This window comes from Amborella trichopoda, chromosome 10 (genome assembly GCF_054954075.1).
Source record: "Amborella trichopoda isolate Santa Cruz 75 chromosome 10, AtrichopodaSantaCruz75HAP2 v2.0, whole genome shotgun sequence".
Classification (NCBI taxonomy): Eukaryota; Viridiplantae; Streptophyta; class Magnoliopsida; order Amborellales; family Amborellaceae; genus Amborella; species Amborella trichopoda.
This window is the reverse complement of record NC_142345.1, coordinates 31527064-31550603: the sequence shown is the minus strand read 5'-3', so window position 1 is coordinate 31550603 and position 23540 is coordinate 31527064. Positions and strand designations below refer to the sequence as shown.

The window sequence follows — 23540 nt, the reverse complement described above, 5'->3', positions numbered from 1 at the left end:
CCACATCTCTTATTATCCCTTCAAGCATCCATTTTTGTCTTCAACCTGTAACATTCCCTTCATCTATCTCTCTAGGTAATTCCACTTTATCGTCGCAGGCTCTCTGCCTCTCTTTAGTGCACCTTGAATCTTTCATGCTCTCTTGAGTAATTGATGTCTCATCCTCTCTCTTGCGTGTCTTTAAATAGAGTATTTGTAGGTTGAGTAAATACTTTAGTTTGTTTCAAAAGGGAAATTTACGTGCAAACCTATGTATATTTACAAAACTGCACTGAGAGGTTCTATATTTTTTCCAGTTTTCTTTTTACCCCGAATCATTCCCACTTCGGATACCCAACATTCAAATCAAGGTTTTCTTTTAAATGGAACGCTAGTTGTAAAACATTGTCTTTAGATTATTATTTTTTTGGCTAGAAGGCATGTTCTAGCATCCAATATTCAAACCTGCATACCACTTAAAAAATTGCAAGTGAGCAAATTGAGAAACCCAATATTTGAACCAATCAATATTGTTTTTAAATTAAAGATGGGTTAAGATATTAGATATCTACAATTGTCTCCGAATTAAAAAAACACAAGTTTGCAGCTTCGGCCACACAAATATCCAAACCTACTCACTTAAGAAAATACAAGTTTCACGGGGAGACAAGTTCAAATGATGGTGGCTACACCCAAAAACCTGGGGTAGGTGCAGACATCTTTTACTTTATCCCCCAGGTTTCACAAGCGCATGGCACGTGAAAAAACAAGGAAGAAGCACACAAAGATGCTAACAATTCAAGACGGGTCATCACCACTGTTTGGGGCAACATCCAAATTAGTCCCTATATGGTGCTACTTGTTTTCAACCAATTAGGGTAACTTTGGTTAGTAACGGGCGGTTTTTCTCAACCAAACATTTTATATCTTCAGGGATATCTTTGTGATTTTACTAAGGATGAGGTTTTGGTAAGCCCCCAGTTCAATGAAATTGGGGAAGATTGCACAACAAAATGCAGCCAATAAAAAAAAAAAGAAAAAACAGAGAGATATGGTGTCAAGAGATCTTGTGCTAGCCTGCATATTGATTTCTGCTACTGATTAATGGAATTTGAAGCTCTAAAAATAGTGTGGATATGTGAAAATTTGAAATAGGCAGTTTGACAAAAATGTTACAAGATTAACCATTTTAGAGCTTGAAAACCTTTTATTTAGATCAATAATCCTCACAAAAGAAATAAATAATATGCAGGATTGTCAATGATGAATTTGCATTTTCAAGTGAGATTTGAGGTGCAACCACATAAAGCCGCAACTTTACAAAATACTTTTCTGATTATCAAGTACCTAAAAATTATATTCAAACCATGAGGTGTGCAGCCAGGAGTACCAAATATTGAGTTCAACCACAAAGATTTTCAAGCATCAACTAGTTTCTCTGAAGACAAAAGTTTTGGTTCAGATTCTTAGTAGCATGAAAAATGAGCAACAATGTCAGGCCTGAACCTGTTTGCCAGAGGCATGATCCTAATTCCAGTTAGCTACACATTATTACATGCATATCGCAAATCATGAAAACAGAAAGAAGAGAGAATCAAAGAGAAACAAATTAAGTCTTGCTAGCAGTATAATCCCCAATACGTATACAAGAAATCTAATCTGAACAAATGAAACTGGCTAATCTCTCCATACGGTTCTCTCATGAAATGCTTACCATGATCACTAATCCCCAAAAAAGAAAAAAGGCAAAAAGAAAAAAAGAAAACCATACCAGGATCCCATAAGTCTGTGGCATGATGTCTAAGCTCCACCGAAAGTCTCCCCCAACTGCCCTATATTATCAAGATTGCAGCGTGGACATCTAAACTTTGTCTGCAACTTGTCTCCAAGAGATGTGTAGACTTTCTCCAGCTCTGCAGTCTGCTTGTTAAATGTCAAAGAAAAGTCACGGGGAGTCCAAAATAACTGAGAAGCAAGATGAAGAAATCAATGGCCATGTTCGAAAAGGATATATTGATACAGCCTGCAACTCTTCCGATTCCTTTGCAACTGCCTCAATGAGCAAAATCCTTTTCTCCTGTTGAGCTAGTTCCTGTAGGATCTGCACATTATCAGGATTATGATGGTCTCTAGCTTAATGCAAAACATATGAACTGCATGGAAAATAACCAACTGTCCCTTGCTACTTGTCATTTGCAAATCAAACAACTGAGATCACGAGTTAGCATATACCTTGGACTATAATTCCAGTTATCACTTCCAAGGTTCTACACTTAGTTTTTCATTTTTTTTTATTTTTCCCCAGTATAGATCATACACCCCTCGTATAGGTGAGCATGGGTTATATCTGAACATAAGTAAAGTGGTAAGACAAGCTTCATAACACTTTGTTCCGAAATCTGAACAATGGCAGTTGGAATCACAATATTCAAATTTACATAATGTATAAATAGTTCAACATATGAAATTCATGCATCATCATGGACTAATGGTCAATAGCAGAGATAACTCCCTGCTTGAAAGCTGCTTTGGAGACATTGCTTCAGCAGCAGGGGTGCATCTATTCTTTAGTGGCTCACTTGTGTAAAATGGAAAAGAATGACCAGGGAGAGTGTTGACATAAACACATTCATAATCACTTCACGCACAGTGGCAGGCATGTTTGTATACAAGATAACTATGAACTAATGAATTTATAGCATAGATGTTGAAATACGAAAAATGTGTCATGTTTTCCCTTACCACAAAAAGAGAGCAAAGTTAGTTTTATTGTTTATTTTCTGTCCTTTATTTGTTTAGGCATATCTCTCGCGTCACAGACCAATATAATCGTATTGTCATTCTCAAAGAATAATTGTAAGCTTTTCAATCTATTTCCTGGGATTATCAGTCAACATGGACTGGAAAGAAAACACCCATGGGGATAGGTCAAAGGTCGCTGCCCATCTCCAACAGATCCAAATTATGCAGCCAAACACCAAGATCGGAGAACAAGATATCAACTGTTTACGTAATGCCATGGATTCTCAAGATTATAAAACCATCCATTGGTTATGATCATCATGTGCGACAAAGACTAGAAACCCCAATGCTATTTGACATGGACCAACACATAATATTAATCAAATTTCTTAGAACATTTCTTCTACATCGATAAAATTCCACTTTTTCCATTTTAGTTTGAACCCCACAATCAGTTTTGTGTATCTCACAGGAAATAAATATTATTTGGTTAAGTATGGAAGGTGGTTAAGTCATGTGCAAAGTAGTCGACAGTGAGGGACGTAAAGGTCATCTTGATGGCTTAAATTCAATTTCTCTTCAGCTAAGGTGTGAATCAATGAGATATGCAATACCATATTCAAATTGTGGCCTGAGTTTTTTTAGCATATCTATATTTGAAGAATATCAAATACATCAAGTACAGCACAGTCACTACATTCCCACATACTTATATATGTACAAATGAGAATACCTAAATGTATAGATACCTAAATATGTAGATACATACCTAGGTAACGCATACGTATGTACATGTGCATGCAAGCATGTACATATGATGCACGATAGAACAAATAGACATATTGACTATTTTGAAGAATCCGAGCATCACAGACACGTGCTCAGATACATGAATAAATAGATAAACACATACAGAAAGACATACATTAAGACATACAGAAGACACACATACATGGACATGAACATAATGCAAAAAGATACACCCATACACAACTCTCACATCTTTAACAGTTTAAACCAGAAAGTTTGAGATGTACACCACCCAAAAGTTCTCTAAGATTAAACAATAGAAAGAATATAAAGAAATTGTTCATGATTTCCTATTGGTAAATACTCAATGATAGAGGTAACAATGACACTAACCTTTTTTTGCACTGCTTGATCTTCCTGATATGCTCCTTGTTTTATAGATATTTCATCCATGAGACATGTGAGGGCATTCTCGTGACTTTTTGTAAGATGCTGAATATCGACTGATGTGTTCATGCTGTCATTGCAGACTGCTATACCATTTCCTACTAACAAACCATATCCAATGGAATGTGAAACTTTAAACATTGTGCTACAATGGATCCCCACATCGAATTGCTATAAGGGGGATTACTAAAACATTTCTATGGATAATTTAAAATGATTGATGAAGAAGAGAGATATTGAATAAAAAAGAAGATTGAAGGAAAAACGGCACAACCTTGAAAATAAAAAACACCAGAGACAAGGGTAACATATTAATAGAATATCTTTTGTCAGAACAATGAAGCAACTAAAAATAGTACATCATTACAACTTTCTCATAAAAGTAAGTATTAAACTCAAAACAAATATTTCAATCCAATTGAGATTTACAAGCAAATTCATTGAAAACAATTCAATTTTCTAAAATTGTAGAATTTCATATCTCAGTGCAAAAGAGAAAAACCAAAGCATGAAATTCCTACCAGTTATATCAATCAACAGATATTGTATATTTATCCCTTGGCAACCTAGTTCCATAAGTTTCAAATTCAATAAAGTATCGAAAATGTTTGGAAGTAAGAATAATGACATGATTATATGTTCCTAGAAAAGGAGGTCCTAAAACTTTAGAATGCTTGTATGTTTTATAGTTGGTGCAAATGATATTACAAGTTCCACCTCAATGAGTTCAGTCTCATGGACGCAGAATTAGGTTAACCGATTTCAGCCAGTGGACAAGATCAATGTTGTTAAGACAGGACCAGTGCCCAATCAGCGAAGGTACCAGTCCAGTTGGACTGGACCAATTCACAGATCAACCAGTCATAAAATTTGAAGAAAAAAAAAAAACCTTTGAAAAAAAATTGAAAAAAAAAAGGAGAAAAATATGGAAAAATCCAGAATAAAGAAATAGAGACGACGAGAGAGAGAGAGAATCACAGGAAATTCGAAATTTTACACTGTGGATGGTATCGTTTGCTAGGAAAAGTAGCATGAAATTGACCAAAATTCTAGGGTTTTCTTGGGTTAGAGAGAGTGAGAGAGAGAAACTCGCGAAAGTCTCTCTCTCAAAAGGTCTTCTTTAAAACTTCAAACCCACCCTACTGCCTTTATTTACCAAATTTCCCCTTATTTTCAAAATGATAAAAAACCCCATTGAATTTGAAATTGCAGTGGAAAAAAACAAGGGCTTTTTCGAAGTTTTATATTGTGGATCAGTATTCACCACAACTGGGAAGATAATTTCATCATGATCTCACTACAGGCAGTTCTAAGCCTGAAATGGACAATTGCCTAATAATTTTTATCGAGGCACAGCCAAGGAGGCCCATTCCTTTACACTTCGAAAACATGATGCTTGAACATTCCCATCCCAAAAATCAGGCAGCGACTTCGTGGAATACCGGGATCTAGGTTGGAGGGTTTAAAAGTGCATAAAGGACTTTAAGCAATCAGGACAACATTAGAGAATGGAATAAAAGACTTGGGGATCCTCAGTATAGGAAAGCCTATCACCCTTGAGAAATGAGGAGCCATTTATATAGTAAAGAGGATATTTTCCATCCAATGAGAATAAGGTCAAGAGAATTGCCTTGATAAGAAATACGAGGATATTGAGGCAAGAAGAGACAAATCAGTACACACATGGTCAAGGGCAGAGTGGTAGAGGGAAGGTATAGGAAGTATATTTATTGACTCTGTACATGTAGTCATATGGGCTGTGGGAGTTTGATCATTTTCTAGTACTGATTTGTCACTTTATGTGATGGATTGGCCCTTTTGTAACTTTTGTACGACAAAGTTGTCCCTAGTAACTTATATGCATTTGAAATACATAAGCAAAAAAACCCTACTCCCATCGTTTGGCCTCAATACGCCTCCTATGCCTCTCTCTCCGTTCAGAGGCAGCTTTACAGTGATCAGTACCTCCACCCATTTTGTTTTAGATCTAGGGTTTGAAGTTTAGAAGGATCCCTAGGGTTTTCAGATCTGGGATTCACATACTATGGCATGGATTCTTAGTTCTATAGAAGAAACCATTAGAAGTGGATTATCTATCCTTGATTCCTCTAAAGAAATCTGTAAAACCTTAAAATAGAAATTTATCGAAAAGATAATAGTGCCCAAGTGTACCAGCTGTATAGGGACATACACTTATGCTCTCAAGGAAAGCATTCTTTTCATTATGGAACACTTAAAAGGCAAGTGGGAGGAACTCAAACTTTTATGAGCCCTCACGATGTAAGTTTTCTACTGTAATTTTGGGGTGGCAAAAGGAAGTCAAGAAGAGACATATTTGTTGAACTCCTGGCTGGCCTTAATGGTGATTATGAGATGGTTCGTACTCAGGTATTATTGCGGAAAAATTACTATCAAGCACTGTTGTCTATGCTCTTCTTCAAAGAGAAGAAAAGTGCAATTAAAGAGGGTTGTTACAAAGCTTTCTGATCGTATCTTTGTTGCTAATTTCCAAGTAGCACATAATAAAGGACATGCATAATCAGGGGACAGCCACTAGACCTAAACGTGAACATTGCAATCAATTCGGCCATACAAAAAATAGGTGTCAGGCCTTGCATGGCCAGTCAGCAGTACAAACAACCAATAAACTAACCTCACCACCCACCAAGTGACAGACTCCTTAGGCAGCTGCTCAAATGACAAGATCAGGAAACTCATTGAGCTCCTTTAGAGAAAGGAATCCCCTACACCCTCCACCAATGCAGCCGTATCTCAAGTGGCAGGTAATCATCAATCTCACCCTTCCTTCTCTATCATGTTGCCTTTGACGTGTGGTCCTCGGTTTTGGATATGTACAATATACAGTCAGTTATGTCGCAACATTTGTTCACATAATGGTTCTCACCACCATTACTGAAGCTGGCCTCTCCTCCTTTGGATGCTTGTATTGCTTGCCACTATTTGATAACCCTGGCTTAAGAGAAACAATCCGAGTTCAAGGAGCTCAGTGCAGATATTCAAGTGCTCAAACATAAGCTCATTGCTAACCTCATACCCTGGGCTAAGTTGAGGAAAGAACGTTGTGGTTGTGGTGTTGTGGATTTTTAAGGCCACTTTAGAACCAATCACCCATAGCTATATGCCAAAGAGAGGAAGATCAGACAAATGGACTCCTCCCCAAAAGGAATGGTTACACTAAATTTCAGTGGCAGCTCCAGAGGCAGCCCTGGGCGGAGAGGTAAAGGAGGTTTGACTAGAGATGAGGTAGGCATAATGCAACAAGGCAGAGACAACTATTTGTTACATGGCATGAAACTCCGAGATGGTTTTTAGCCAGTGCATTGTTAATGAAGGCGACTCATTGACTGTGATCCGATGAGTAAAGGGAACAAGGTCATCCCTTGGGCATTGAAGCCAGAGTTCAATGAAATATGGGAAGGGACTGCAAGATGTGACGTTCTCTTGCACACTCGTCAAGTAAACGAATTCAGATGCCGACTTGCCTGCCAAAGGAGTACACTAATCCTGGCCTCTTTTCATATCTCCTTTCTTTATGTAGAGTCAACTGTCAATAGACTCATTTTTGTGTAGGATGGATTCTTATGCATGTACATTAATTTGACACTAGTAATGAAAAGTAGTACCATAAGCATCCAAAAACTATGTATACAGGTCAAAATATTGTACTAAAGCACTACCTATACAGGAAGAAATAGGAAAAATAAATAGCATCAACTTTTTTTTTTGGGTATCAACAAATAACAGTTTTGGAATGTCTTCTTTGAAATGACAAGGCAGTCCTATTTGGAAAGAAGAAAAAAAATGAACCCTAATCATTTCAGAAAAGAACATCAAAACAGAAACGCATAAATCCTCTCTCTCTCTCTCTCTCTCTCTCTCTCTCTCTCTCTTTTTGGGTATCAACAAATAACAGTTTTGGAATGTCTTCTTTGAAATGACAAGGCAGTCCTTTTTGGAAAGAAGAATAAAAATGAACCCTAATCATTTCAGAAAAGAACATCAATACATAAACGCATAAATCCTCTCTCTCTGTCTCTCTCTCACACTCTCTCTCTCTCTCTCTCTCTCTCTCTCTCTCTCTCATATACATACTAGATGGTGTGAGACTGCAGCATCACTTTGTTGAAGGCTATTATTGTATGGGTACGATGCAATATTTGTGCGCTAGCACCTTGCTGCCACTGCATAGTGTTGAACACCACTAACTTCAAATGCAAAAAGCAATGAATAAATCTCGTTTTGAGTCAGAAAAAATCTCCCCAGCGAACTAAACTAGTCAAGTGGGAAGGTTGTACAAATGAAGAACCAGGGATGGTTGTGGTTCTTTCCATTACATAATTTTTATGTTGATTTGCAATTACATTGTTTCTTCGAATGTGATAGCATTATGGTATAACACTATAACTTAGGTGAAGGGTCAGATTCAATTCCCATTGTTTCTTCGAATGTGATAGCATTATGGTATAACAATATAACTTAGGTGAAGGGTCGGATTCAATTCCCATTATAGACTTTCTTCTTTCAAGTGCTTCGCACAAAATTTTGGAAAACTAGACCAGTTTTTCTAAGTAAGGCTGTGAGTTGGACTCTATATTGGCACATACCCAAGTTGGCCTCCAAGTTCATGTTTTTAAAAATTGCTGAAGCATAGCTTGGTTTTATTTTTATATTTTTTACTTTTATTTTTGTTGGGGGTGTGGGGAGCAGATTAATTACATAAAGAGTGACCCCGCCGGTACTTTATCAAAGAGAGAGTAAAAGGTGTATAGAGAAAACAAATACAAATGAAAAAAGGGGATGGCTGTGGTTCTTTCCTATACATAACTTTTTTATGTTGATTTGCAATTTCATTGTTTCTTCGAATGTGATAGCAATATGGTATAACACTATAACTTAGGTGAAGGATCGGATTCAATTCCCATTATAGACTTTCTTCTTTCAAGTGCTTTGCACAAAATTTTGGAAAACTAGGTAAGGTTTTCTAAGAAAGGCTGGCGAGTGGGACTATGTATTGGCACATACCAAGTTGGCCTCCAAGTTCATGTTTTTAAAAATTGCTGAAGAATAGCTTAGTTTTATTTATTTTTTTATTTTTTATTTTTATTTTTGTTGGGAGTGGTGGGAGTAGATTAATTACATAACGATTGACACCGCCGATACTTTCTCAAAGAGAGAGGAAAAGGTGTATAGAGAAAACAAATGCTAATTTCATCTTTTTTTTAGCATATTTTTCTAGGGTATCATTTTCCTTGGAACCAGAGCGAATTATATGCATGAAACCAGTAGCACTTTCAAAAATAATTCCAGAACCCAGTGTTATATCCATTGTTTTCTTCGGAAATATGCTAGAAATTGTGAAGCACTACATAGTAATATGGGATGCATGACTACTGTTTGACTGTTTCCATCATCTTCATATTATGGCCAATAATGTAACTCATACAAACTAAGGAAATAAAAGACTAGATATCAAAATGTTAAGAATTTCAACATTGTTGCCTAAAAACTGGAACAGAAGAAGAACATTATACATGAATCATCATCTCAAGTAGAACAATCACAGACAATTCCAAGGAAACTAAGTCTTTTGACATATACTAATTTTGAAGTCAGAAGAAGCAGCACATACCTTCAGTTGATGAAACTTCACTATCTCCTCTAAGCACAGCTGGTCGATGTGATTCCCTGTGGATTTCAAAATATTTTCTGCTCATAGAAGAATAGAGCAATCAATAAGATCCAATCATATAACTAGCAGGAAATTGAACAAAAAGGCTACACAACAGAATCAAAGATATCCAATTCCAAATAGATCGTGACATATAAAGATCGATAGATGGATAGGAACAATTATTTAACAAGGGTTTCTCCCTCTAGGCTTTATAAAGACAAGCAAAAGCAATAAAGAAAAGGAAAGGAAAAATTCATAGCATTAAACAAATTGGAAGCACTCGTACGATTGAAACATACTTATCCACAACACTACATCTTTGCGTCACTTAGGTTACTTAACTACGAGAAACAACATCCTCGACAATGGAGGGAGGAGGGTCTGCAACATGAACCTTGCATATGCGACTCAACGTTTGCAAGACGTTCAATTAGATTCATACCTCACTTCTCCTTTACCCAACATCTTGAACATGATCCACAGTCTTTGGGTCTTCAAAACATAATCAATCAATGTTTTAAAATGAAGGATGCAGCCCGATGCATTAAGGGGGCCGATGCAGCTTGATGCGGTCCAAATGAGGGTGCATCACCACAATGTGGTCAATAAATATAGAAAAATTCTGAAAATCTAAAAAAATGTTAATGCATAGGAAAAAATATGGAGGTGATTTATGTGATAGTAGTATTTAGTTTATTCATGAACTCCAAAAGTATTAGTTGTCGCCTGTCGGAGATTCTGTATCAATATCAACTATCCCCTGATAGAAACTAGAAACTTGAAAACAACTTCATAAGACATTCAACAACCATAATCACAATCACAAATTGCAACCACTAACTTTGACGTTACAAAATACAAACTAAAAGTATCGATTTCTTCTCGGCTTTTGAATCCCTCGATTTGATTCAAAAAAAGCCAAGGATGTGGCTATTGTTAGTTAGTTGTTCGGGGGGTTTAATACCCACCTAAATCGTTTTCTCCCCTTTTTTGAGGCTCAAAATGTCCAAAATATCCCTTCTCAATGGTTTTTTTTTTCACAAAATCGACTGGCTGCATTTGCGGAGTATGCGAGATGCGACCATATATGCAGAGAGATGCGGCGCATATGCGGGCACATCTCTCCAAAGCGCATATGCAGCTTGTTGCAATGCGCTGCCCAGCGCATAACACTCTATGTGGCCGCATTTAAACCATGCATTCAAGTACAATTGAACATATGCCACAAATATCTATCCCCAACCAATGTGTCAAACTAGATCCATGGGGAAACATTTCCTATAAAGGAATGTTTAACATAAAAAAAAAATCCCCAAACAAACTGCCAATGAGGATTTACTTGACCCCAAATTTTATATATACACTCTCTTGAACCCAATGGACATTCTAAGGAAAACAAAAAAAAAAGAGCTAAAAATTAGTATTCTTTAAGAGAGAGAAATCTAGAGCATAACTACCATTGATTTTAGACTTAAGCTTCCAAAACTCAAAACCAACTTTTTTTCTTTTTAAATTGTTCATATCATGCTTATGGCATCAATCTAATACCATTTTTCTGGACCAAAATTCAATATATTTTCTCTCTTTGTAGAAAAAAACCATTTTTAGGGGTTTTTTTGGATTTATTTTTTAACAAGCTTGTTCATTAGGATGAAATAGTTCTGTAAAAATGCTACTAAGACTAGACTGAAAGTGAAGCATTGGATTAATCAAACAAATTGAACAGGAATGGTTTACTAGTCATATCAATTAGAATTTCAAAAAAAAAAAAAAAAAAAAAGAAAAGAAAATACAAATACGTTGTAAAGTAGAGAAAATAGGAAAAATTCTGCAGTATTTAAAAAAACTAAGAATTTAAGAAAATTAATAGGGACAATAAGACAAATTATAAGTTCACAAATACCGAAGATAGAATCTAAAATTATAAAATATGAAAATATGAAAATATGACACCACATCATGTGATGTACTCCACTAAGGTAGACAATGAATTTGTATGGTATGGGAAAAGTTAGCTAGTGTAATAGCAATGTGAATCAAATCATAATGATCTTATCCAATTATCACTAATTAAAAACTACAAAGTCCCATACTAGCACATTCCCACTCTCACTCTCATAAAGCAAAAACTCATAAAGAGTCAAAGCCAAAAGGGTACAATTCAAAAAACTCATGAAGGCCTAAGAAAAAACCACTCAAACGACTCAAATCCCGCAGTTAGATTGAAACATAAATGATTATATAACATATATGCTAATACAAATAAATCCAAGTCATATGTAATCTCCATTATCTTCATCTCCTTCTTCCTCATCATTTCCACCTTCCTCATCACAGCTCAACACACACACGCACAAATAAATCCAAGTCATATGTAATCTCCATTATCTTCATCTCCTTCTTCCTCATCATTTCTGCCTTCCTCATCACAGCTCAACACACACACGCCCAACCAGATGCCCATGAGTGCACTATAGAGAGGGAAACCCTGCCAAATGCTGATGAGTGAAATGCTACATTAATTTCACTTGATTGGACTTTAGGAGTACTTTAGTCTAAGAAGTTTAATTTCTTCTACAAACTTGTTTGAGCTGAAATTTGGAGGTTAGATGTGCCCCTGCCTTGCACATCCAATAAAAGTATAAGAAAAGGTAGATCTCATATAATTAAAAAGGAAAATTGTTTCATGCGGCAGGGACTGTATTTCTACATTTGCGGTCCCCAAGGTATAAGGTATCCATCTTAAAGATGGATGCAAATAGATGGTCCATCTAAAAATAAATGTTTTCTTAATAGAATTATTATTTTTAATTTTCAAAATTTATTTATTTTTTTATATTCATGATCTCCATGTTAGAGATTACATGTCCAAAAATCCATCTCAAAAAAAGATCTTTAAGAGAGGACTCAATTCTACATGGACTCGTAGAAACCGTGCCCAATAAAAAATGATCAAACTGCCCCTATAACATCCAAGGGTAGTTTTGCCTTTTTAAATTATGTAAAATATTTTTCTACATTTTTATTAGGTGCATAGTGGTGTGGTTTACACATGCTCCAATTTCAGATTGATCTGATTTGTATAAAAAATATTAAAATTAAAATACTATTACACACTCTCAACCATCCGAAGTTTGATCGGATGGTTGATAGCCTTTAGGCCCACTATAGCATTTCCTTATATATAATTAAAATATAAAATTTCGCAAACTCCTAACCACTGAACAGTTTCCATGAATCAAAAGTTTTCATAGTTCCATTGAAGTGCTGAACAATCAAAAAGAAAATAAAAGACATAAATGCAAGCTAAAACCGAGAAAAAACCAAATGTCTATATACAAAAAAGTATATAAAATCCATCAAATAGACCAATGTTTATAACATTAAAGCCAAAAAACCATCATACCAAATGCAAGAAACCACTCATTGCAATGATTTGTTGGGAAACAAGTTCATTATTTGCAAAAAAAAAAAAAATTAAATTTTTCTGAAATATAAAACAAACAAATCAAAAGTAAATTAAGGAAACCTACTTAGCGGTTTATATAATGCTGAATGAGAGACCAGAATCTCCTTAAAAAATATACCCCAAACTAGGGTTTTTCAAGTATAGAGAGAGAGAGAGCAAAACTCACCGAACTTGCCCTATCTTTCTCTAGTCCCCAAAACCCACCCAAATATTAGAAATTTCAATAATACCCCTAATCATACTAGAAAGAGCAAAAAAAACCACCTAATCATAACCCAAAATCATTATCATCATCATCATCATAACCTTTTCCCACTTAATTGGGAATCCTAGTCTGTCATTCTACTCTATTGAGGGTCATACCTTCAGTGAGGCCATAAGTCCTCATATCTTTTCGGACTACTTCTAAGTATGCCCTTTTGGGCCTACCCTTGCCCTTTTCGAGCCTTCCTCTTGAACTAGCTCGCACCTCCTAACAGGTGCTGTATTGGGTCTATACCACACATGGCCAGCTCACCTGAGTCTACTCTCTCTCATCTTATCGCCTATTGGTGCCACACTTAAATTTTCCCGAATGGATTCATTTTGAATTCTATCCCTTCTTGTCATGCCACTCATCCATCTCAACATCCTTATTTCCGCTACACTCAGTCTATAGGTATATTGTTTTTTATCCACCTAATATTTCACCCTATAAAATCTTATAGAACTTGCCCTTTAACTTCATTAGTATGCGACGATCACAAAAAATCCCAGTTGCACATCTCCACTTTACCCACCCAGCTTTAAGTGTGCGACATCTTCCTCAATCTCTCCATTTTCCTCGACTATCGACCCTAGATATCGAAAGTGCAATCTTTTTGGTACTTTTTGGCCATCAATCTTAACTACTTCCTCGTTTCTACTCCTATTATTATGAAACTTGCGAGGTCGGAGCTGGCCAGTTCAATCAAGACCGGTCAAACAATCCAAGGTTCTAACTAATTATTCTCTGATTTGATGTCAGTTCATTGGTCCCACCAATTCGAAATACTTGGTATGACTAGTGGATCTCTAGATTCTTAATCCTACCAGCTAGTATGGTCTGGTCTTAATTTCACTTGTCCACAAAATTTGGGATCCAATAGATCCCCTCAAATAGGTTTTTTTACGAGTTTTTAGCTTGTGACCTAATCCTTGAGAAGTTAGCACATGCGTCTACATAATATTTATACACACTCACATTTATATCTATGTGAGAAAACGTTTATATAAGACCTAGGTTTAACAATAAAAAATCAAGTTACACCTTGAAACCCCACTAGATAATGCAATTTTGATGCTGGAAAACTGTCAAATCAATCATCTCGACCTCAAAAAAATGGCTTTCAAGCTCTAAAAATAGTTTATCCTGCAACACATCTTCTGAACCACTCATTTTCAGATGTTTAAAGATCCATCAGATTTGCAAAAAAAATTTTAGCTCCAAATTCATAATCAGGATCACAAACAAATTTCAAGCCATCATAATGGTTTTCAGCATCAAAAATACATTTTCTAGAGAGGTTTTGAAGTACCACTTTAGTTTTAAACAACAAAAATGCTAGGTAATATGTGTGTGTGACAGGAAAACAAAATTTTTAAAATTTAGACTTTCTTGGATAAGTCGTGATTATGATAGATTCTCAATGAAACGCTTTACAATCCACTTACCTCTAAACCTTTTTACCACTGCACACATATAAGCCCGTCTTAATGCTCCACCAAACAACTTATGAATCTCTTATATTTCATTCATATCTTAGGCAGCTAGGCCCGGTAAGCTGCCTTGCCAACGTTTCCTAGGATTGGGAAGGGCCCATCATACGTTCTTACCAATCCCTTGTGCAACTTCCTGTATGCCTTTAGTTGCGCCTCATTTCTCTTTCTATTCGACACTAATAAACACTCGGTATTGGTTGTTAATCAATCCAGCCCACCCAAATAACTATGAAATAGTTATTGCTGGGGCAAAATAAAGAAATTGATCATTACGTATCTATATTTATGCCATTCTATATCATAGGATGAGTTGGTATCATGGTAGTGGTGATAGATCATGTCACACAGAGAACTAAGCACTGCTAGTATGCATCCATCATAGCTTTAATGGAAAGCCAAAAGTTATTAAAAATAAGAATATATTGGGAACTAGAAGAAAGTGCAATTTTTTGTCATTTTTTAACTTTTTGCAAAAAATAAATTTGGGGTTTATTATTAATTTGACTGTTCATGAGTTTTTTCTAAAAATATATATATAGATTGTTCGAGTGCTAACAAGTGGCAATTTTCTTTCAGTGTGTGTGTGTTCAAGACAAGGGAGAACACTGAAAAGGGACATCCAGGCAAGTAAAACTGAAAGTAGTGTAAGTCCATGATGGGGCATTAAGATGATCACTAGCTTGCTTTTTTCTTTCTTTTTCCCATTTTTCTTATAGTGGCCAATTGCTTCTCCTCCATGTTGGAAAAACCGAGCGATCTAACCGGTAACCGACCAGTTAGATCGAAACTGGCCGATTCCAATTTCGGATGATTTTGGTGATCAACCAGTATTTTAAAAAATTTCAAAAAAATATATATAAAATCCTAAAAATAAGAAATTTGGTTTGTAATACATTTGTTAATATTCTTTTACATTATGGCAAAGATTAAAAATTATTTTGGTCATTAATACTCTTATATATTTTCCATCTTTTTCGAAAATTTTTAAAAATACCCCTAGGCACAGATCAATTCTTTAAATCTATTTTTTATTAATTTTCAACTTCATTTGAATGTATTTTGTTTTAATCATTCTTTATATGCTTTTCATATTTTAGTAGATTTTTTTGTCTCGTTTTTTATTTTTTCAACAATTTTTTGACTGCCTGGGACTTTCTGATTAGAACGTTTTCATCGGCCGGTTTATCGATTAGGCCAATTAAACCGTTTCGAGCCCCATGTCCGGTTAATCGTTCTGGTTCGATTTTACGAACACTACTTCTCCTCTTACTTATGTTACCACAAGAAAACAAACAGCTAAAACAACAATTCCCATTCATCTCTTTTTTTCTAATCTACATCAATATACCTTCATATAGCTGTACTTTTGCCTACAAATATCCACAAAAATCATTAAAATAAAGTTGAAAAACGATATCACCTAATCAACTCGAAAACTTAACCGCTGCAAAAGGTCCCAGAATTGAATATGCCAAGTTGACATACAGTGGGGTGTAGGGCATAATTTGGACAAAACAATGATGAGTGCTACAAATGAAGACATCGAAGCCCCTATACTATATGACATTAAGCGTAAACATGAAAGCAAAAAAAGGTAGCAATAAACAATATATACAAGGAACTCTTTTACTGAAAGAGCTAACAAGAGCAATGGACACTATCTCGACTGACGTTGCATACACCCAACCCCTTTATATATAGAACATGGTTTACAATGTTGAAACTCATAGATATGAAACTAAATCCATATTATATGATCACTGAAAAATGACAACAATTGAAAGTGCAAATTTCGGTAACAGACTTTAGAGATGTAGAATTTGGGGTAGGTAAACCTAATACAAGTTCTAAGGTTTTAATTACATACAAAATCGGGAGATAGAGAGATCTAGACGCTGAACCAGTCCATACAAGAGAGCTCTTTCTTTAGAAACTTTACAAACTAAACATGATAAACCAGGCAACCATGGACCATTTATCTTAATATCTTGAAGCAAATTTTGGATCTTCATGGACATATTGCACCAAACAAAACATTCATGACTCTGATGTATCTCCATCATTTTCTAACATGGTCAAAACTCCAAATGGTAAGAAACATAAGAAAATTAAATCTGATTCAAGATGCAGAACAAATTTCTAATTTGTCTCAAAATTACGTTATCAAAAAAACAATCATTCCTTGAAAATCATGTTCAAGTAACTCCAAAACATGGCATAGCAGAAAGACATACGCATACGGCATAGATAGAACTAGATGTCTTCTTGTATCCTTTCATCTTCCTAGTGATTTCAGAGATGAGGCAGCTCTTATAATTGTCTATCTGACTATTCAATGCCCTCTGACCATGAATGATGATTCAGCAGTAGAAATTTTAAGCAATTACTCCAAATTAATCTTACTTTTAACTTTTTTTTTCTGGATCTATTTGCGTAATTGTGTGCATATCTTAGTGATAAATTATCCCTAAATCAGTTATAGTCTTCTAATCTGTAATTCTATCAATAAATTCTCTTGAGATCTTGGAAAACATTCTAATCTTGTGTTTCTTGTTTATTGATATTATTAATGTGGATGATGCAAACACAAAAACTTCGTTCATAAGACATTTCCATGGCTACATTGCTTCCAACCTCTTGTGCCCACCAGTATAACGCATTTAAAAGAAACCCAGTTTTGAGAAGTGCATCCAATTCATCTGGCCTCCAAATGAAGTATCTTTTGTCATTTAATAAATTTATTTCGTAGGTTCCTTTTATTCAATTTCTTGTACCATTTGATTTCTATTTGTGAACTCAAAAACTACGAGGAAGCCTCTCAGCAACCATGTTCAAAAAGAGCCACGAAAGTAGTTTGCATCAAAAAGGAATCGAACATTTGGTTCATCTTGCCAAAGGATAAGAAACATATATAAGCACATAGATCTACAACATGAAATTGAGACGGGTACTTGGGAAAATATAAAGCTAGAGTTGTAGTGCATCGAGATCTACATAAGAACATGGGATTGGCTAAGAGTAGAAATTTGTTCCAATGACTACAATGACCATAGTTGGTCTAATGATTGCAACAGCCACATTCTATCCAGGGGCACTATTTTCAAAAGCACATGAAGAACATATCTTCATGACAATTTAGATGCAAACACCAGAATTGATGGTTCTAGGGAATATTCACCCACATGTCAGCAGTGTAAGGCATTGCATGTTCTTAATCAGGCACCAAGAACATAGGCACAATGCTGTAGGAATATTATCATCAAGATTGGCACTAGATAAGTTCAACATGGACCTACGCATGCTTATTCTCATGGTGTTTGCTAGGTTTGAAATGTTGATGGTGTATGTATTGAGCTCTTTAATCTCATGAGACGACACAGGACAACTCATTAGAAACAATAGCAATAGTACAAGCTTCAGATGAAGAATCCATTCACTTTAGTTTTTTCTTGGGGCCAAGCCTTACTTTCTAAGGAGATACACCTATTGAAATGAATGTGAAACTATACCTGTGTTTCAAAAAAAAAAAGTGAAACTATACCCCCAATTACAGTTGTTGGGAGCAGAAGCAGGAGCAAAAGCAGGATTGGAAGCAGTACACTAGCTACGGAGTGCTATGAGAGTGCCCTTAGAATAAATATTTTTAAAAAATAAAATAAACAAAAGGTTTAATTAAGCGATTTTGATGCTCAAAGTTTCTTTATAATCTAGTATAAAAATGTTACCCCATCTTTAAAACTGGAATTTACCAACTGATGCATTTTATAGGTCATAGTGGAACTTGCAAAAGAGCGAGGGGATCTTTCTTAAAAATATGAGTAGAAAAAGTTTTCAAGAAGATTGGAAATGTATTCCCAAGAGAATTGGAACACATTCCAGCTCTCGAACTGCGCAACTGCATCCGCGGAGCAGGAGAGGCATCTTAGATGGAAGATTCACAAACTATTCCCCCAATTGTTAGTCATTATATGTGTGATCCGAGATAATCATGAATGATGGATATTCATACCACGATATTGACCATTCTTGTCGTCATTATCTCACCTTGGGCTGAACACATATGTAGATGCTGATAGAGCAGCAAACTCAAACATTAGTCCCACATAGGGATATGGTATTTTTTTGGCTCCATTGGATTCATGGATGTATAAGAAACAAGATATTTCTGTCAAAGTCATCAGTTAAAGCTGGACACAGATCCAAGACATCTGCCACCAATGAGATCAAATAATTACAGAACTCCATCATTTGGATGCTCAAGAAGCGTATCCTATCAATGTACAAAGACAAATGTCAGTGTCATCTACATTACAAAGAATCTGGTATTTCCTAATGGGACAACACACAAAAGGAGAACTAGCATTTTATGTATTGTCATTTCACAACCAGTGCCATATCTCTTCTGCAAATAAGTTTGGAAGTTCAGTTGGTATTTAATAGAATCATGAAGGGAGTGACCAAAGTTAAGCATAATTAATAATATAATACCTGATGCACAAACTGCTACTGGTTTATCTTTTAGGAAAAATATCTGTGTTAGATCAAGGGAGAGTCTTGACATAGGTAAATTCTTAATGTATGTTCCTGGTCTTGACATAGGTAAATTCTTAATGTATGTTCCTGGTCTTGACATAGGTAAATTCTTAATGTATGTTCCTGGTCTTGACATAGGTAAATTCTTAATGTATGTTAACGTATTTTGGTCATTCATGGCATTGGGTACAATGAATTCGATAGTAGAGATAATCTGAACATATACATGGGGATATTCATCAAAGATCTCAAATTCTCAATTAAGAAATGTTCTTCAAAGATTTAGTCACTTAGATAAATTGAATTATCCGAAATAAATAAAACAAGAACAACCTAATCCATGTTATCACAACAATGGCTAATCTGGAAGCAAATCACATCACAAAAAAAATAATGTTATCTCAATGCATTATTTCAATAGCATCAATGAAAAACACACTTAAATTCCTCAAACCAGTCTTGGGATCTTGGTTCAGTTAAACCAAGTTCTAGGAGCTTGGTTGAGTTGAGCCCATAAAGTTCCCCTAAAAAATGAAAAAGAAAATGATGCAGTGCTCCATGTGAGAAATTTACGGTCCACGTGGACACCATGTATCTATATTAGCTCTGTGGACCCCCCTCTCACTTTAAAAAACAGGACCAATACCCCCTTTATTGCATTTTTCAAAGTCAAATTTCTGAGATGGCCGTTTTCTTCAAGAGAATACCAAAGTCATCCAAATTTTAAAAAGAAAAAAATACAAAGTCTATTTCCTGTTTCCCAATGGAAAAATTGCAGAAATTCTGTCCCCTGGAACTTAAGTTGCCGGGAAATAAATCTACAATCTGGGCATTTAAAAAGTAATCTTTTGATGCAACTAAATACAATATTACAAAAAATTGTCAGCTACAGAACCAGTTTGAAAGTTACATATGAGGCCAGTCCATACTACAAAGTCTTGCCCTTCATTAACAGAATCCTATGGTCGTCACTTGATGCACATTCATAAATCATGTAAATTAGTGAATAACTGAAACAATTGCAACCAACTTGTTGCTTCATCAACTGATAAGACATATTGGCTAGGATGATTGTGGTTGACTTCTTTTGTCTTTTTTCAGTTGGAAGTTGCAAACAACATTTGTTATTTAATTATGAGTTTCTAAGATATACATACATCAAAAACATCATCATGTTAAGTACACGCATTTGGTTCTGTTGAATTCTATTATTGATTGCATAATGTCTATGAACGGGTAGTGATTTGAATTGATAAGGCGCATGAATGTGTGTGCAAACGAGTGGACTTTATTCATTGTGACTGCTATAAAAAGTAGTGATCCAAAAGTCCATGCTTCAAATAGGAACACAGAAGACAAGTTAGAATTCTGATGAGCAGCAGCACTTGTACCAACTCTCACAGTTGGTTATACCTCTAGGATTGATATTGAAAGGAATTGGGCTTATGTCAAAACAAACGCAAAGATTGGAGAAAATCAATTGAGAAAGATAAAAATTCACATGAAAGAGGGAGATAAGAGAAAGACAGGTCAATTAGAGTTCTCTTTATCAGTCAAAGATTTCAAACAGACATGTATATTTGAAACTTAGAACCACAAATACAGCGAAACATGCCTGCAAACATTAACCAGAATACCGTCTTAGAAGTGTCTTGCCACTAGGTATAAAAAATCGCCAGACTTTTCCCACCTTTTTTTGTAGATACACATGACTAATTGCTATTTATTGTAGAGTTCGGCTTAATCTAGAATTAAAACCAACATGACTTCAAAATGTTTCAAGGATAATTGCTTACGATTTGGCTATGAACCGAATGGCAAGGCATCCGGCTTGTATGAAAGAGGCCTGAAGTTTGTCCTAAAAACCAAACCGAGCTAACACATCCTAAAAACCAAACCGAGCTAACACAGGAATGACTCAAGGATAATAGGTGTAAAAATTATCTCCTATATTGTTAACATTTGTAACTTTTCAGTTGTGAGACAGCAATCCAGAGCATTTCTATGGATGGGTCATACTACCATCCCTGATAAGGCAAAACACTTTCCAGGGAAAAAAAAAAAGGCATTTGGGATAGTTCAATTCTGCCAGGTTTGACATGGATTATCTCTCTGGGAAGAAGCAACCCATAAGGATTGACAATCTTATTCTAGCAACTAAATCTATTAAAGAGTCAAAACATTTGAATGAAAATATCCAACAATGAAAGAAGTGAAGCAGGCACACCTTATCCTCTTATTAAACTCAAACATTTGGTTGAGAAAATCTTCCCTGAATCAACACAATATGTAAAAGCAGTGAGGCAAGCATCAACATCTGCTTCTTACACTTGTCAACACTGAACCAGAAATTAGAACATCATAAATATCATGCTTAACAATGTAGAGGTTAAGTTTAGCATTCAAATCCAGTTTATGGTTTGCCCTGTTTTACTAAAAAATTGACAATTGGAGCCAAAACTACTTGTTCAAAGGAAAACGGATCAGGAAAAATACAAAATAATGCTAAAACAAACATACCGACGCTAAAACAAACATACCGTGCAAGGTCCTCTCCCTTCTTCTCAAGGTTATTCATGTAGCGAAGCATGCAATAAGAAAAGAAATAGTCAAAATTATAGTTATCTTGCAGGTAATAACTCCATCCTATATAAATCAAAATGAAAATTGAATCCAAGCAGAGATTCATTGTGCTTAAGAAGCATTCCATGAGAGAAGTTGAGAAGTTTCATTTTGGATTAAAAATAATAATAATAATAAAGATTTTATCACCTTTAGAGCTTCAAATTCCGCACGAATGCTTGACATCGCATCCTGCTGAGAAGAAAGTCTTGCCTGAAACCAATTCCAGGGAAAAACTCAATCGCAGAAGTAAACAAAGGAGATTAATCGAACAAAACATATTATGAGAAGATAAATGCACTTCTCTTTCTTGTTAGAAATTCATTTCCTAAATCAAGGATCTGAACATGAAGAACAAGAGAGAATGAGACCTGACGAGCTTGCAATAAGGCTTCAGCACAAGCCAATTCAACCTCCAAACCTCTGACATGGTGCTCCGCTGCCTCCTTTCTGCGCTTTACATCCTCCAATTGAAGGTTAGCTGACTCTAATTCTGGTTGTAACTCAGATATACGCTTCTTAAGCCCTGCAACTCTGCGCTCTACATGTTCTCACAAAAACAGAGAGAACAGGAATGCATCAGGATTATGAAAAATGAGGAGAGGGAGAAGGACGTATATGGAAAATGACGGGGGAGAGAGAGGATTCTCCAAAATGATGGAAGATAAAGAGTAAGGATCTGAACAAAGAAGAGAGCGCGAGAGATGATTCTGAAAAATAAGAGAGAGAGAGAGAAAGAGAGAGGATACTGGAAAATGAGGGAAGAGAGGGAGAGAGAGAGAGAGGATAGAGAGAGATAGGATTCTGGAAATTAAGGAGAGAGAGAGAGAGGATTCTGAGAAATAGAGGATTCACAAATATGAAGAGAAACACAGAGAGAAGGGGGTGAGAGAGGATGCTGAAAAGTGGAGAGAGAGATGACCTCCTTGAGACTTTTCAGAAGCAAAATCACGGAGTAGGGAGAGAAGATGCTTCGGTGCTTCTCCCGCGGCCATGGCCCTCTCTCTCTTCTCCTTTCCTTCCCGCTCTTTCTAGTTTGCATTGCCGCTCCCTATCTCATTTATAAAGTTCTTGCTCGGTTTTTGTCTCGGTTCGGTAGCGATTCCGGCTGGCCTTTAAATTTCGCGAATTCCCGACTTTCAAAATTACGCGAAATATCAGGTAGATCATTGTACCTTTGATGCTTTCAGTTGAGACCAACCGCACGTGGGGTTAATAAATTCGCGGCCTGTTTTGGGCGGTTTCCATGATCAATTGGTATTTAAAAAATAATAATTTAAATATATATATATATAAATTTTTAAAAATAAAAAATTTGATTTGTAATGTATTTTTTAATATTATTTGTATCAAAGTAAAGATTAAAATATTGTTTTTAGTTATTAATACTCACTTTTATGTGTTCCCATCTTTTTTATAAAAAAAATTTAAAATACCCTTGGCACGAATCGATTCCTTAAAATCCATTTCTTTTATTAATTTTCAACTTCATCTGAATGTGTTTTGTTTTAATCATTCTTTATATGTTTCTCATATTTTAGTAGATTTTTTTTGTATATTTTTTTA

At 35.5% G+C, this 23540-nt stretch overlaps 1 protein-coding gene across 24 annotated transcripts; it reads right to left on the bottom strand.

The window, feature by feature from the left end:
• Nucleotides 1-1430: 1430 nt before the first annotated feature.
• Nucleotides 1431-23038, bottom strand: LOC18429790 (spindle assembly checkpoint component). Of its 24 annotated transcripts, XM_088848709.1 has the most exons (10): nt 22897-22952; nt 22346-22515; nt 22125-22187; nt 21873-21912; nt 21580-21624; nt 18864-19027; nt 9569-9645; nt 3865-4019; nt 1992-2080; nt 1431-1903 (listed from the first exon to the last, which is right to left on the bottom strand). In XM_088848709.1, the coding sequence occupies exons 6-10, from the start codon at nt 18995-18997 to the stop codon at nt 1780-1782; spliced, it is 579 nt and encodes a 192-aa protein (XP_088704835.1). In that variant the 5' UTR covers nt 18998-19027; nt 21580-21624; nt 21873-21912; nt 22125-22187; nt 22346-22515; nt 22897-22952; the 3' UTR covers nt 1431-1779. The 24 variants fall into 24 exon arrangements, 23 of the variants coding, with proteins under 23 accessions (XP_088704835.1, XP_020520288.1, XP_088704828.1 ...); XM_020664629.2 differs by lacking the exon at nt 18864-19027 and having other exon boundaries at nt 21893-21912; nt 22897-23038; XM_088848702.1 differs by lacking the exon at nt 18864-19027 and having other exon boundaries at nt 1992-2071; nt 21893-21912; nt 22897-23038.
• Between the last annotated feature and the right edge of the window lie 502 nt (nt 23039-23540).